The sequence below is a fragment of the Triticum aestivum genome, chromosome 6B, assembly GCF_018294505.1.
Source record: "Triticum aestivum cultivar Chinese Spring chromosome 6B, IWGSC CS RefSeq v2.1, whole genome shotgun sequence".
In the NCBI taxonomy this organism is placed as follows: Eukaryota; Viridiplantae; Streptophyta; class Magnoliopsida; order Poales; family Poaceae; genus Triticum; species Triticum aestivum.
In genome coordinates, this window is record NC_057810.1 from 149,579,471 (window position 1) to 149,596,885 (window position 17,415).

General features: G+C 47.3%; 1 protein-coding gene across 1 annotated transcript; it reads left to right on the forward strand.

The window, feature by feature from the left end:
* Positions 1-298: 298 nt before the first annotated feature.
* On the forward strand, positions 299-1,058 carry LOC123133810 (eukaryotic initiation factor 4A-6-like; the record flags this gene model as incomplete). Its single annotated transcript, XM_044553217.1, has 1 exon — positions 299-1,058. A coding segment is annotated over one exon (660 nt), but the record flags the coding sequence as incomplete, so codon positions are not given.
* Between the last annotated feature and the right edge of the window lie 16,357 nt (positions 1,059-17,415).

Sequence of the window (17,415 nt, forward strand, 5' to 3'; positions counted from 1 at the left end):
ATCCAAAAAAAAATTCAAAATCAATTTTTTTTCTGTTACTAGTGGCGCACCACATCCACGGTGCGCCACTAGTAAGTTTGAATTTTTTTGAATTTTTTTGCCTCTAGATCTTGAAAGCCCCGTAACTTTTTTCTGTTAGGTTTTTGGGGATTTTGAAAATATTTGTCTGATACATGCATCATTATTTGTAATCTCTTAATTGCTAATGATCTCTTAATTACTATTGATACACCAATTTATATTTCCTTCATAATTTGTACACCAATCTCCAGATCATGTTGCTTAAGTAGCTTGAACTAACAGGTGTTTTTATCTGTTGCAGATCTATGATATCTTCCAGCTTCTTCCATCAAAGATTCAGGTTGTGGTGTTCTCTGCTACCATGCCTCCTGAGGCCCTTGAGATAACCCGCAAGTTCATGAACAAGCCTGTGAGGATTCTTGTCAAGAGAGATGAGCTTACCCTTGAGGGTATCAAGCAATTCTATGTCAACGTGGAGAAGGAAGAGTGGAAGCTGGATACACTCTGTGACCTGTACGAGACCTTGGCAATTACCCAGAGTGTCATCTTTGTGAACACCCGCCGCAAGGTGGACTGGCTCAGCGACAAGATGAGGGGAAGGGATCACATTGTCTCTGCCACGCACGGAGACATGGACCAGAACACTAGGGACATCATCATGAGGGAGTTCAGATCTGGATCTTCTCGTGTGCTCATCACCACCGACCTGCTGGCCCGTGGTATTGATGTGCAGCAAGTCTCCCTTGTCATCAACTATGACCTGCCGATTCAGCCTGAGAACTACCTCCATCGCATTGGTCGTAGTGGTCGGTTTGGGAGGAAGGGAGTTGCCATCAACTTTGTCACCCGTGAAGATGAGAGGATGTTGTTTGACATCCAGAAGTTCTACAACGTGGTCATTGAGGAGCTCCCGGCCAATGTCGCTGACCTTCTCTAGATTATATCTTAGGAATGCAGTAAGGTGCTTGATAAAGTTCGTTTTTGTTGAATATCTCCCAACTCTCAGTTTTGGAGTGGTAAGGTGCTTGATAAAGTTCGTTTTTCAGAATTTTTTTTATTTTTTTTATTTTTTTTATTTTTTTCTTAACCTCAGGTCACTATGGCTTAATCTCGGGTCAATATGCTTAATCTCACATCAAATCGCACTCCGTGATCAAACTTTCCGAAAGGTCACCCATCCTCACACTACTCCAGCCCAAGCACGCTTAACTTCAGAGTTCTATCCAATCCCAGCAACAACTCACTTCACATGCACTTGTTGATATATCTAGCATATCAATCCTATTATACCTTGTTGATGTCTAGGACTTTGTTCATGTTCATGACTATGATGAAATTTTGAAAAATATTTCAAACTTCCCGGTCATATTATGTATCATTTCTTGAAAAAAAATCAAAAAAAAAATCAAAACCAATTTTTTTTCTGTTACTAGTGGCGCACCACATCCACGGTTTTTGGGGATTTTTTGAATTTTTTTGCCTCTAGATCTTGAAAGCCTCGTAACTTTTTTTTGTTAGGTTTTTGGGGATTTTGAAAATGTTTGACGGGGTTCCCCCAGTTAAATTCGGATCTAACTTTTCGAGTAGATGATTTTTCATATAAAAAACTTTTTAATCCGAGTTTGTATGCAAAAGTTATGCCCATTTTACAAATTTCCAGAGAGATTTTGCAAATAAAGTCGAAATTCATATTTGTAAATTTTCCCAACAATTAGACCACATATCACATGGGAAACTTATTTTCTTTTATTTTTTTGACATTTCCATCATTTTATTTTTTTAAAACTGAAAAGGCGGTCCCGAGGGGGTGCATTCGGTGGAACTTTTGGGCCAAGTTAGTAATGGCGCACCGTGTGGTTAAACTATAATGGCGCACCACACCCACGGTGCGCCATTACTAGTTTTGAAAATAAAAATAAAATAAAAATTGATTTTTTTTGAAAAAAAACTTAGTAATGGCGCACCACTGGACAGTGCGCCATTACTAGTTTCCACAGGTGCGCCATTACTAACCAATTTTTTTATTTTTATTTTCAAAACTACTAATGGCGCATGGTGGGTGTGATGGGCCATTACTATGTCAACTAGTAATGGCGCACCACCTCACGGTGCGCCATTAGTAACAAAATTTTGTTTTATTATTTTTTTAAAACTACTAATGGCGCACCACACACCAGGTGCGCCATTAGTAATATATTACTAATGGCGCACCACACATGTGGTGCGCCATTAGTGTCCATTTCATCTATAGCCGTTTTCCTAGTAGTGGGCTACTCATTTCATCGGATGCCCAGTACCTCCCTGTCCAATGAGCAAGCAACGGGGGCCCGACTTTTGGTGCTTCATGAGCCACTAGATGTCCGGTACCCCCTACTCCTTTTACACTATGTTATTCTTATGTTTGTACACCCTACGACACCGGGTGTCTGATACTTACTGTCTGTTTACACTCCAACAGACATATCTTTACACACAAGTGCTCCCTCTCTCACTCTAGGAGAGGGTTGACCACTTCATTAAAACAAACTCTACAACACACAAGTGCCCCCTCTCACTCTCTTGTTCACCAAATCCTAGACCCCGAAGAGATTATTAAGAGTTCTTGAGAGGTTTTTCACCAAGTGATAGATCCACTCCTTCCCCCTCTCTTGACCAATGGAATTCGTGATTTGAGCAAGTCTTGATATTTTCCCCGTCATTCTTGTTACTCTTGGAGGTTGAAGACTCCTAGGCGGTAGGAGTTCTTCAGAGAGGAACCGTTCATTGTGATTGAAGGAAATATGCCCTAGAGGTAATAATAAAGTTATTATTTATTTCCTTATATCATGATAAATGTTTATTATTCATGCTAGAATTGTATTAACCGGAAACATGATACATGTGTGAATACATAGACAAACATAATGTCACTAGTATGCCTCTACTTGACTAGCTCATTAATCAAAGATGGTTATGTTTCCTAACCATAGACATGAGTTGTCATTTGATTAATGGGATCACATCATTAGTAGAATGATGTGATTGACATGACCCATTCCGTTAGCTTAGCACTTGATCGTTTAGTACGTTGCTACTGCTTTCTTCATGACTTATACATGTTCCTACAACTATGAGATTATGCAACTCCCGTTTACCGGAGGAACACTTTGTGTGCTACCAAACGTCACAACGTAACTGAGTGATTATAAAGGAGCTCTACAGGTGTCTCCAAAGGTACATGTTGAGATGACATATTTCGAGATTAGGTTTTGTCACTCCGATTGTCGGAGAGGTATCTCTGGGCCCTCTCGGTAATGCACATCACTATAAGCCTTGCAAGCAATGTAAATAATGAGTTAGTTACGGAATGATGCATTACATAACGAGCAAAGAGACTTGCCGGTAACGAGATTGAACTAGGTATTGAGATACCGACGATCGAATCTCGGGCAAGTAACATACCGATGACAAAGGGAACAACGTATGTTGTTATGCGGTTTGACCGATAAAGATCTTCATAGAATATGTAGGAGCCAATATGAGCATCCAGGTTCCGCTATTGGTTATTGACCGGAAACATGTCTCGGTCATGTCTACATAGTTCTCGAACCCGTAGGGTCCACACGCTTAAAGTTTCGATGACAGTTATATTATGAGTTTATGAGTTTTGATGTACCGAAGGTTGTTCGGAGTCTCGGATGTGATCACAGACATGACGAGGAGTCTTGAAATGGTCGAGACTTGAAGATCAATATATTGGACGACTATATTTGGACACCGGAAAGGTTCCGGGTGAGATTGGGACAATACCGGAGCTCCGGGAGGTTATCGGAACCCCCCGGGAGGTATATGGGCCTTAGTGGAAAGGAGGGGAAAGGAGCAAGGGAGGGGGCGCCCCCCCAAGCCCAATTCGAATTGGGACGGGGGCCGGCCCCCCCTTTCCTTCCTCTTCCTTCCCTCTCCCTCTCCTAATAGGAAAGGGGGGAGTCCTACTCCCGGTGGTAGTTGGACTCCCCCCTAGGGCGCGCCACTCCCCTTGGCCGGCCCCCTCCTCCACTCCTTTATATACGGGGGAGGGGGGCACCCCATAGGCACAACAATTGATCTCTTGATCTCTTAGCCGTGTGCGGTGCCCTCCTCCACCATAGTCCTCCTTGATAATATTGTAGCGGTGCTTAGGCGAAACCTTGCGACGGTAGAACATCAACATCGTCACCAAGCCGTCGTGCTGACAGAACTCTCCCTCAACACTCGGCTGGATCGGAGTTCGGGAGACGTCATCGAGTTGAACGTGTGCAAGAACTCGGAGGTGTCATAGTTTCGGTGCTTGACCGGTCGGGCCGTGAAGACGTACGACTACATCAACCGTGTTGTGCTAACGCTTCCGCTTTCGGTTTATGAGGGCACGTGGACAACACTCTCCCCTCTCGTTGCTATGCATCACCATGATCTTGCGTGTGCGTAGGATTTTTTTTGAAATTACTACGTTCCCCAACAGCGGCATCCGAGCCAGGTTTTATGCGTAGATGTTATATGCACGAGTAGAACACAAGTGAGTTGTGGACGATACAAGTCATACTGCTTACCAGCATGTCATACTTTGGTTCGGCGGTATTGTTTGATGAAGCGGCCCGGACCGACATTACGCGTACGCTTACGCGAGACTGGCTCAACCGACGTGCTTTGCACATAGGTGACTGGCGGGTGTCAGTTTCTCCAACTTTAGTTGAACCGAGTGTGGCTACGCCCTGTCCTTGAGAAGGTTAAAACAACACTAACTTGACGAACTATCGTTGTGGTTTTGATGCGTAGGTAAGAATGGTTCTTGCTCAGCTCGTAGCAGCCACATAAAATTTGAAATAACAAAGTAGAGGACGTCTAACTTGTTTTTGCAGGGCATGTTGTGATGTGATATGGTCAAGACATGATGCTATATTTTATTGTATGAGATGATCATGTTTTGTAACTGAGTTAGCGGCAACTGGCAGGAGCCATATGGTTGTCGCTTTATTGTATGCAATGCAAACGCCCTGTAATTGCTTTACTTTATCACTAAGCGGTAGCGATAGTCGTAGAAGCAATAGGTGGCAAATCGACAACGATGCTACGATAGAGATCAAGGTGTCGCGCCGGTGACGATGGTGATCACGACGGTGCTTCGGAGATGGAGATCACAAGCACAAGATGATGATGGCCATATCATATCACTTATATTGATTGCATGTGATGTTTATCCTTTATGCATCTTATTTTGCTTTGATTGACGGTAGCATTATAAGATGATCTCTCACTAAATTTCAAGGCATAAGTGTTCTCCCTAAGTATGCACCATTGCGAAAGTTGTTCGTGCTGAGACACCACGTGATGATCGGGTGTGATAGGCTCTACGTTCGAATACAACGGGTACAAAACAATTGCACACGCAGAATACTCAGGTTAAACTTGACAAGCCTAGCATATACAGATATGGCCTCGGAACACTGAGACTGAAAGGTCGAGCGTGAATCATATAGTAGATATGATGGACATAGTGATGTTCACCATTGGAAACTACTCCATCTCACATGATGATCGGACATGGTTTAGTTGATTTGGATCACGTGATCACTTAGATGATTAGAGGGATGTCTATCTAAGTGGGAGTTCTTTAGTAATATGATTAATTGAACTTAAAAATCATGAACTTAGTACCTAATAGTATTTTGCTTGTCTATGTTTGTTGTAGATAGATGGCTCGTGTTGTTGTTCCGTTGAATTTTAATGCGTTCCTTGAGAAAGCTAAGTTGAAAGATGATGATAGCAATTGCACGGACTGGGTCCATAACCTGAGGATTATCCTCATTGCTGCACAGAATAATTACGTCCTGGAAGCACCGCTGGGTGCCAGGCCTACTGCAGATGCAACTGACGACGTTAAGAATGTCTGGCAGAGCAAAGCTGATGACTACTCGATAGTTTGGTGTGCCATGCTTTACGGGTTAGAACCGGGACTTCAACGACGTTTTGAATGTCATGGAGCATATGAGATGTTCCAGGAGTTGAAGTTAATATTTCAAGCAAATGCCCGGATTGAGAGATATGAAGTCTCCAATAAGTTCTATAGCTGCAAGATGGAAGAGAATAGTTCTGTCAGTGAACATATACTCAAAATGTCTGGGTATAATAATCACTTGATTCAACTGGGAGTTAATCTTCCTGATGATAGTGTCATTGACAGAATTTTTCAATCACTGCCATCAAGCTACAAGAGCTTCGTGATGAACTATAATATGCAAGGGATGGACAAGACTATTCCCGAGCTCTTCGCAATGCTAAAGGCTGCGGAGGTAGAAATCAAGAAGGGGCATCAAGTGTTGATGGTCAATAAGACCACCAGTTTCAAGAAAAAGGGTAAAGGGAAGAAGAAGGGGAACTTCAAGAAGAACAGCAAACAAGTTGCTGCTCAAGAGAAGAAACCCAAATCTGGACCTAAGCCTGAGACTGAGTGCTTCTACTGCAAGCAGACTGATCACTGGAAGCGGAACTGCCCCAAGTATTTGGCGGATAAGAAGGATGGCAAGGTGAACAAAGGTATATGTGATATACATGTTATTGATGTGGACCTTACTAATGCTCATAGTAGCATCTGGGTATTTGATACTGGTTCTGTTGCTAATATTTGCAACTCGAAATAGGGACTACAGATTAAGCGAAGATTGGCTAAGGACGAGGTGACGACGCGCGTGGGAAATGGTTCCAAAGTCGATGTGATCGCGGTCGGCACGCTACCTCTACATCTACCTTCGGGATTAGTTTTAGACCTGAATAATTGTTATTTGGTGCCAGGGTTGAGCATGAACATTATATCTGGATCTTGTTTGATGCGAGACGATTATTCATTTAAATCAGAGAATAATGGTTGTTCTATTTATATGAGTAATATCTTTTATGGTCATGCACCCTTGAAGAGTGGTCTATTTTTATTAAATCTCGATAGTAGTGATACACATATTCATAATGTTGAAACCAAAAGATGCAGAGTTGATAATGATAGTGCAACTTATTTGTGGCACTGCTGTTTGGGTCATATTGGTGTAAAGCGCACGAAGAAACTCCATACTGATGGACTTCTGGAATCACTTGATTATGAATCACTTGGTACTTGCGAACCGTGCCTCATGGGCAAGATGACTAAAACGCCGTTCTCCAGAACTATGGAGCGAGCAACTGATTTGTTGGAAATCATACATACTAATGTCTGTGGTCCAAGCAATATGTTGGAAATCATATGTCATCTGTGAGTCTCTAGTACAACATACGTTCTATGTCCTAAGACCTGAGCTGACGCATGTACTCGGGATGGTGACAGACTTGCTTTGGGCCAACCAAACGCTACTCCGTGACTAGGTAGTTACAAAGGTAGTTTTCGGGCTTGTCCAAACCCATGCTGCGAGACGTGGTTGAGCAAGATGGGATTTGCCCCTCCGATTAGGAGAGATATACTCTGGGCCCCTCGTGTGATCCGACCACGATAAGCATGGCCATGTGACAAGGATTATGAGATAATCCGGATAGTGGTCGGTATCACTGGAACGAGAAAGAGGTTGGGCTAGCACAAGGATGACAGTCTCGCCTTGAGCCTGACAACAAATATCGTGCGGCAAAGGGAATAGAAGTGTGACACGTTGTACAGGTACGCCTAACCAGCTTCATAGTCTGCTTGGTGGTCGGCACGCCTTGCTAGAGGTCGCTACCAACCGTGCAGGTCGGAGGTGATCCGAACTGTGACCAAGCCGACTTGAACCTAAGGGGTCGCGCGCTTAAGGGAAGGAACCTACGACGTCGGTTCGTAGGACACTGGTCGGATGTGACCCGAACTGGACTAGGAACGTGACCGAGTAGACTTTGGGCTTTAGGGTCCATGAGAGGCCCAAGTGTTGAGCCTGTGACGGACGCCTATATAAAGTGGAGGTGCGGCACACTCATGCGGTTGATCGCTTCGGCACTGTCACTAGGGTTTGCATGTGTTGCAAATAGCCTTCTCCACTCGTTGTCGACTGTGTGATTGGACCTAGCAGTCCGCCGCACGGTGTTCCTCCTGCACGCGCAGATACCGTTAGAGGCGGTGCACCTGCGCCGCTGCGGCAAACTTGTACGTGGGATCGGACGGCCGGCTGTTCGATGGAGATCGCACGAGGAGGAGACGATCCACGCAGACGCGCTGCCTCAACTCTACGTCCGCTGCATGACACTGCACGTCTAGTGGTAACAAACTGTGATCCATCTCCAGTAGCATGTTCCTATTATTCTGCGCGTAGGAAAATTTTAATTTGCAGTCAACACACCCTACCGTAGAACCCAACAGTGGTATCAGAGCCTCTGCTATAGGATTTGGATTCAGATCGTATGCATATTAGATATGTGGAGGTAGCAGATGAGATCTGTTGTCCTTGATGCGATCGGCTATGTGCACGGTTGATGAGATCAATTGCACATGGGGATTGAAGAGGCTATGTTTTCTGATGATCGGAGTCGATGAGGTCCTGACACGATCTACCCCTACCGGTCGGTCATCCGCCATCGGGGTTAACAGTGAAACGTAAACCCGAATCGGACTCGCGATGATCGATAAGATCGGCTAGATCAGAAAATTCGGCGTGATCGAAGTTCAGATGTGATCTGTGATTTCCGAAAACGTCGACCGCCGTGTGCGTAGCGCCGTGTATTTCGTACCCGACACACAAACCGGTAGAATGCGATTCTATGCATAACTTTGTTTTGCAGGTTTGATGTGAATAGTATGGCTCATGTGTATGTGATGCATGTGTGTAATTTATACGTGGCTTGCGTGTCATGTTTGTTAGCCGGCAGGAGCCAAAGTGCTGTCATTATATTGTATAACGACCTGCGTGTCGGCTTGTGACTCTATGTAAAATTCATTACTAGTTGTAGTAGTTGGATAATAGAGATCAGGTCGGTGGCTTGGCGTCCCGGCGTGACAAACAAGATGGAGTTCGTAGATGGTCATCAGAGTCGGAGCCGACCTGGAATAACGTCCATGAAGGAGCCATACTATTTCACAATATGTGTTATTTGTGATTGTTATGCTTCTTTGTTTCTATGCATGTTAGAATGGTAGAACGATCCCTCATGAATATCAAGTAAAGTGCCATTCCCGATGTTGCACCTTCGCACGTCAAGTACGTTTAGTAGTTGGCTCATAAAATTGGGGTGCTACTGGGTGTCCTTGAACTGAAGGGTTCGTGTCGGACACGGACATGCACTGCATCAGGTTAACTTGAAAAGGCTATCAAAACATTTTTGGGCCTTGTGGCAAAGAAGGTTGGGAGCCGGGGTATAAGATACCTTCCCAACCGACAGGAGTCGTATATAGATACGATTAGCAAGGAGTTGCTTACCGGATAGGTATGTTGGCTAGCAGTGATGCTAAAGCTCACTAGTCGCATGCGCTAGTCGGATCCTGAATCACTGAGAGTTTGCAGAGGGATGCTGACTTCAGTGGGAGTATTTCTCTTTAGGCTAGAACTAATCTACATAAACACATTGCTTAGTGATTGCATATTTTCTGTTGTAGATCAATGGCACCACCTGCTCAACCCAACTTTGCATTGAAATCAATTCTGGAAAAGGATAAACTGAATGAACAAACTTTACCACCCGGTATAGAAATCTGAGAATTATTCTCAAGCACGATAAAAAGGAACATGTTCTAAAGGATCCACTTCCAGAGGAACCTGCCGATAATGCTAATGCCACAACTAAGAATGCCTACCAGAAACTCGTTGATGAATCAACGGAGATCAGCTGTCTGATGCTGGCTTGTATGGAGCCCGATTTGCAACAACATTTCGAAAATGTTGAGGCTCACGATATGATCGAGAGTCTCAAGAGCATGTTTCAGACACAGGCTAGGACCGAAAGGTTCAACGTCTGGCGATCATTGATGGATTGCAAGCTGAAGGAAGGTGATCCACTGAGCCCACATGTGATCAAGATGATCAGATATGTGCAAGCTTTGGATCGTTTGGGCTTCCCGCTCTTGGATGAGCTGGCTACTGATGCTGTTCTGGGTTCTCTTCCGCCCAGCTATGGGACATTCATCTCGAACTATCATATGCATGGCATGGATAAGAAGCTCACTGAATTGCATGGGATGCTCAAGGTGGCAGAGCAGGATATTAAGAAAGGCACGCATCAAGTGTTGATGATGCAGAAATCGGCTAAGTTCAAGAAGAGTTTGTCCAAGAAAAAGGCTAAGGCAAAGGGCACAACTTCTCCGTATTGGTTTGGGTGCTAAACTGCTATGCCCTAGTAAGGAGAGCTAAGGCAGGTTGTAATGATAGTATCATACTACCTCCGTCCGGGTTTATTGGTCCCCATTGTATTTCGTGCCAAATTTTGACCATAGATTAAACTAACAAAATGTTCACGCATGTCACCAAACATTATATTTTTGAAAACTATGTTTAAATACGAATCTAATGAGATAATTTTTCTTGACATGCATTAACATTTTGTTAGTTAAATCTTTAGCCAAAATTTGGCACAAACTACAAATGGGATCTATAAACCAGGACGGAGGTAGTAGCTAGTATCATGCATGCCAACTAGACAATTTTGATGAGTTGTCATAGAATTAAATGAAGAAAGAAAGAGAGTTGAGTATCATATCATGATACTGTATCATAATTAATGCTATGTTACTATGTGTCATGCATAGCAATAAATAAAGTATTACATGATACTAATATATGATACTATGCATTAGGGAGGTAGTATCATACACTCGTATCATATGCATGATACTAGTATATGATAGTCCCCATTACAACCAGCCTAACACTAAGAGGGTGCTTGGATACGTTTTAGACCCATGACTAAAAGTAATGGGACTAAAAGTGGTAACATAGCGCATTTCAAAAAAAGTTTGCTTATGTGACTTATAGTTAATGAGGAGAGATGTATTTGAAGTAACATATTATATTATAACATAACACAACCCAAAGCAAAATAAGTCTACAATCTAATAAATGCAATAATCTATAATACTACTTCTTTAATACTTTGCACTATGAAGATAGTAATATAGACTAGTGTCATATGCATGACACTTCCCTGCTGTAACATGTTATGGACTGCATGAAACAACCATGTGCAATGCAATTTGCTTTGGTGGGGTGGTCATGTTTAATGGACAGTTGGTGAGTGTCGTTGGCTATTCATGAACCTAAAATTAAGACAATACTCCAACTGTTTAATGCTGGTATTTTTGCAAAATAAATAGTTTGGAATATGTAAATTTGATTATATATTTCTTACTAGAGTATAATACAACTTCAAAACCTCCAGAAATATACAAAGCCTAGTTTTCCAGCCAGCCATAACCAAAACACACATACCAATCTCTGTTACAAGAGAAAAATAAGATGCATCGTCTACACCAGCAAAAGGCATATTTTAACACCATGAAAAAGCATTCTGCACTTAGCAGGCTCGACTTGTTCAGAGTAGCAAGCGTGAATGCTTCGGGCCCGTCGAGCCAGCTGTCGAGATCGCTGGTATAGGAGGTGGTGAACAGCCCCCATTACAGTCTGGTCGTCCCATCTTTACATCTTACCCCTAAGCTACATAAAAGAAGCCAACAAATCGTTAGCCCTTGAGGAACAGATTCCACGTCAATACGTACATCCTTAAAAATCAACCAAGCGAAAATTGCACAAAGGTATGTGAGAGCATTTACAACCGGGCTCCTCAAACACGCGCCATATGTCTGGGCTCCTCAAACCGGCCCTATACATCTGGGCTGACCGATACCAATCATATGTAGCTCAAATCTAGGACGGATATGAGGAGGCCCAGACACGCTCGGGTGCGTCCGCCACATCAGACTGATGTGCGGTACCCATGCATACGCTCGTCGTTACCCAACGGTCGTGAGGACGCCACTTTGGTGCGCCGCCCGAGGGGCGAAATCATACTATCATCCTACACCTTCCATGAATTGATAAATCTTAGGTCATTCACTTAAGGGAAATTGTTAGAGCATCTCCAGCCGTTCGCCCCCCCCCCCCCTCCCCCAGGGGCTAGAAAAAGCGCCGCTTGGGGGCGAACCAGCGATATTTTCGCCGTGGGGGCGACCGGGTTCCCAGCCGCCGCCCCAGGGTCGACCCCCAGACGCCCTTTTTAAAACATTTTGTAAAAGGTATTCGGCCAAAATTTGCCAAACAGGACAAAGATTACATAAGATTCAACGTTCCACGGGTTTTTTTACATAGAAAACATAAAATTTACTAAAAAAAACAAAGGGCCGCGCCTACAGGCCGAAGAACTCGCTGAGCCGGTGTAGTCGCCGCCGTCGCCGCTGTCATCGTCCTTCTCCTTCTTGACGCGGCCGTCCCTGCTGGACTCCTGCCCGGGGACGCCCTGGCGGACAGGTTTGGCCGGTGGCGGCGCATCGTCGTCGCTGTCCTCAAGCACGATGACGCCCCCCTCGTCGCGCCCATGACGACGCGCGGCAATCTCCTTCAGGACGCGACGCTGGAGCTCATCTCGAGCCGGGCCCAATCTTTCCGCGCCCACTTCATGGCCGCCTCATCGCTGAGCACATCATCGTGATCGTCTTCACGGCGGCGAGCCCCGACTCCGTCTTCGGCTTTATGCGGCGGGAAGGAGGCACGACCGCCCTCGTTGATGATGATGTCCCTGCTGCGGGTGCGCCGGCCGAGCGGCGTTTCCACGGGCTCGGGCCTGACGCTGATGAGCGCCAGCGACCCGGAGGAATGGGAGGAGGATTGGGAGGAGGAGGAGGAGGAGGAAGACCCGCCCAGCATTCGCCGCATCGTACTCTGGGAGGGCTCGCTCCTCCTCCAACAGGTAGGCCCACACACGCTCGATCTCGGCGTGGAAATATCCGGGGTGCTCAATGTTGGGCAGAGGAGGGACAGGGACGCCCCTGGCGCTGAGCCTCCACCGCCCCGACGCGCGCATGTCGGGGGGCGCCGGGTAGTTTGCCTCGTGAAGAGAGCAACGGCCGAAGCCGTTGGCCGCCGCCGCGTCGCTGGGGAACCATTCACCCATCGAGGGTGTGCGTGCACGCGGTGGCTAGACGGGAAGAGACGGGGAGAGAGGGCGTCGGTGGTGAGAGAAGGGGGGCTGCGGGAGGGTAATTCCACCGGTGAGGAAGGGGGCGGCTTTTATAGCGGTTGGGGGCGGAAACGTGTGTGTACGCATGGCGGGAGGGGGCACGTCGCCGCACCGCGCCACCCGTGAGGAATCAATGGAAGGCTGACCGGCGACAGTGTTGGCATTGATTCCCCGTAGGAAACGGAAACGATGAGGACGACGAGGTGCGGGGGTCGATGACTCAGCGGGCCCACCGTACTTTCACACCAAAACGATTGCCCCGGCGCCCTCGGGCGCCCCCAGCACGCCGGGTTCAGCCTGGGTCCGCCGGCACCAGTTTCAGACCTAACCGGCGAAAAATGGGCTCCTGGGGGCATGACCGGGCCATTTTTTGGGCGCCAGCCCAAAAAAAGTGGCCGTGGGGGGGGGGGGGGGGGCTGTTGGGGCGCGGCTGGAGATGCTCTTACTGTCCTACAATCCTCTGTGCTTGAAAGCCCAACAAGAGTTCACCAAAACTGAAGTGCGTAGTAGACATCACTCGCCATTAGGGGCACCCGATTGTCACATCGCAACAACATGGTGGCTATTGCAGCGTCTCATGAACGTCGTTGCTCCTCACTGTTATAGCAACGGTTTGCAACAAATGTGGTCACAACAATGGTGCTAATATATATAGGCATCACCACTCCGCGCAGTAACAACACCTCTCCAGTTGGCCGGCGAGGCAGCACCACTGGTCATATTCGTAGCATCTAACAGCAACATGCACCACCCAACAATCTATGAGAGTTATTTATCCAAAACCACCACACTTGGGGCCAGGGTAACAGGTCGGTACCAGATTTGAGCCATGTCACAAAAAACCACCACCTCTGCGCCTAACCAATAACGCCGAACACTAATCGTCGGTTGAGCTCGTGAAAACAGCGGACCTGACAGGTTGGGTCCACCTGTCAGGCTGAGTTGGCATGCATACGTGGAAAAATATGCCAAGCTGGACATGGGTCCAACATGTCAGCCTCCCATCTCTTTTCTTCTTCCTCCTAATCTATCTCTTCCACGATCCCCTCTTCCACAGTACGCCGCCGCCGGGTAGTGGAGGCCGGACGGCTCACTTCCCCTTCCTCTCCGCCTCGTCGCCTGATCCAGTGAGGGCCGTCGCAGCGCGTCCCCGCATCTGCCTCCGGTCACCGAATCCCGTCGGCCGCCTCCTTCCCCACTTAATCGACCTACAGATCCTCACCTCCCTTCGCCGGGTTCCCGAGCAGCCGACCGCCGCGCCGTTCTTCCTCGTCTCTGGCGTCCACGTACAGCGGCTGGTGCCATCGTGGAGAGTAGCACGCTCTCCCCGGCAACCATATGCGGCGCAGGAAGGACGACCCGGCGTCCACGGCGGAGCGTGCTGGCGACGCTGGAACTGCTGTGCACCCGGCCAGCGATGCCGCGGTGGTGCGTTGGGAGGCCCTGGCCATCGACGTCCTGGCGGCCATCTAGGGCAGGGAGGCCGTGGGCAAGTTGCACGGCGAGTGCTGCGTACGCGGGCGGCTCAAGGTCACCTAGCTCCTCCGCGCGGCCTCCCCTGATCACCGCACGTTGCCGTGTGCTCCGGCAGCTGCCGCCTCACTTGCACATGCATGCTCGCGCTGGCTGGCGCATAGCTCGGGAGCAAGAGCTGCCAGCTCGTCGGCGTGCTCGGCGCGGCGGAGTGGTTCGTCCATCTGCGTCAAGCTCATCACCATGGCTGTAAGAAAGAGCTCTCCGACAGTCGTCCTGAAGCTGTTTGATGAAATGCCTCGGAGAAATAGAGATGGGAAGACTATTTACTCATTGACAGGTGGGGCCTGCATCTCATTTGCCACATCAGTTGGTCAAAATTTTAGTCTTAGCCACCTCAGTCTGACAAGTGGGCCCTGTTGGGGAACGTAGCAGAAATTCAAAAATTTTCCTACGTAACACCAAGATCTATCTATGGACAGACCAGCAACGAGTAGAAGGAGAGTGCATCTACATACCCTTGTAGATCGCTAAGCGAAAGCGTTCAAGTGAACGGGGTTGATGGAGTCGTACTCGTCGTGATTCAGATCACCGATGATCCTAGTGCCGAACGGACGGCACCTCCGCGTTCAACACACGTACAGCTCGACGATGTCTCCCACGCCTTGATCCAGCAAGGAGAGAGGGAGAGTTTGAGGAAGACTCCATCCAGCAGCAGCACAACGGCGTGGTGGTGATGGAGGAGCGTGGCAATCCTGCAGGGCTTCGCCAAGCACCTACGGGAGAGGAGGAGGTGTCACGGGAGTGAGGGAGGCGCCAAGGGCTCAGGTCTGGATGCCCTCCCTCCCCTCCACTATATATAGGGGCAAGGAGAGGGGGGAGGCGCAGCCTTGCCCCTTACTCCAAGAAAGGGGTGCGGCCAAGAGGGGGGGAGGAGTCCATCCTCCCCAAGGCACCTCGGAGGTGCCTTCCCCCTTGAGGACTCTTCCCTCTAGGGTTCCCTAGGCGCATGGGCCTCTTGGGGCTGGTGCCCTTGGCCCATGTAGGCCAAGGCGCACCCCCTACAGCCATGTGCCCCCCCCCCGGGCAGGTGGCCCCACCGGTGGGCCCCCGGGACCCTTCCGGTGGTCCCGGTACAATACCGATGACCCCGAAACTTGTCCCGATGGCCGAAACAGGACTTCCTATATATAAATCTTTACCTCCGGACCATTCCGGAACTCCTCGTGACGTCCGGGATCTCATCCGGGACTCCGAACAACATTCGGTAACCACATACAAGCTTCCTTTATAACCCTAGCGTCATCGAACCTTAAGTGTGTAGACCCTACGGGTTCGGGAGACATGCAGACATGACCGAGACGTTCTCCGGTCAATAACCAACAGCGGGATCTGGATACCCATGTTGGCTCCCACATGTTCCACGATGATCTCATCGGATGAACCACGATGTCAAGGACTCAATCATCCCGTATACAATTCCCTTTGTCTAGCGGTATTTACTTGCCCGAGATTCGATCGTCGGTATCCATACCTTGTTCAATCTCGTTACCGGCAAGTCACTTTACTCGTTCCGTAACACATCATCCCGTGATCAACTCCTTGGTCACATTGCGCATATGATGATGTCCTACCGAGTGGGCCCAGAGATACCTCTCCGTTTACACGGAGTGACAAATCCCAGTCTCGATCCGCATAAAACAATAGATACTTTCGGAGATACCTGTAGTGCACCTTTATAGTCACCCAGTTACGTTGTGACGTTTGATACACCCAAAGCACTCCTACGGTATCCAGGAGTTACACGATCTCATGGTCAAAGGAAGAGATACTTGACATTGGCAAAGCTCTAGCAAACGAACTACACGATCTTTGTGCTATGCTTAGGATTGGGTCTTGTCCATCACATCATTCTCCTAATGATGTGATCCCGTTATCAACGACATCCAATGTCCATAGCCAGGAAACCATGACTATCTGTTGATCACAACGAGCTAGTCAACTAGAGGCTCACTAGGGACATATTGTGGTCTATGTATTCACACGTGTATTACGATTTCCGGATAATACAGTTATAGCATGAATAAAAGACAATTATCATGAACAAGGAAATATAATAATAATACTTTTATTATTGCCTCTAGGGCATATTTCCAACAGTCTCCCACTTGCACTAGAGTCAATAATCTAGTTCACATCGCCATGTGATTAACACTCACAGGTCACATCGCCATGTGACTAATACCCAAGAGTTTACTAGAGTCAGTAGTCTAGTTCACATCACTATGTGATTAACACTCAATGAGTTTTATGTTTGATCATGTTGCTTGTGAGAGAGGTTTTAGTCAACGGGTCTGAACCTTTCAGATCCGTGTGTGCTTTACAAATCTCTATGTCATCTCCTAGATGCAGCTACCACGCTCTATTTGGAGCTATTCCAAACAACTGTTCTACTTGGAGCTATTCTAAATTATTGCTCCATTATATGTATCCGGTCTCTCTACTCAGAGCTATCCGGATAGGTGTCAAGCTTGCATCGTCGTAACCTTTACGACGAACTCTTTTACCACCTCCATAATCGAGAAAATTCCTTAGTCCACTAGTTACTAAGGATAACTTTGACCGCTGTCCTGTGAGCCATTCTGGATCACTCTTGTACCCCTTGACTGACTCATGGCAAGGCACACTTCAGGTGCGGTACACAGCATAGCATACTGAAGAGCCTACGTCTTAAGCATAGGGGACGACCTTCGTCCTTTCTCTCTATTCTGCCGTGGTCGAGCTTTAAGTCTTAACTTC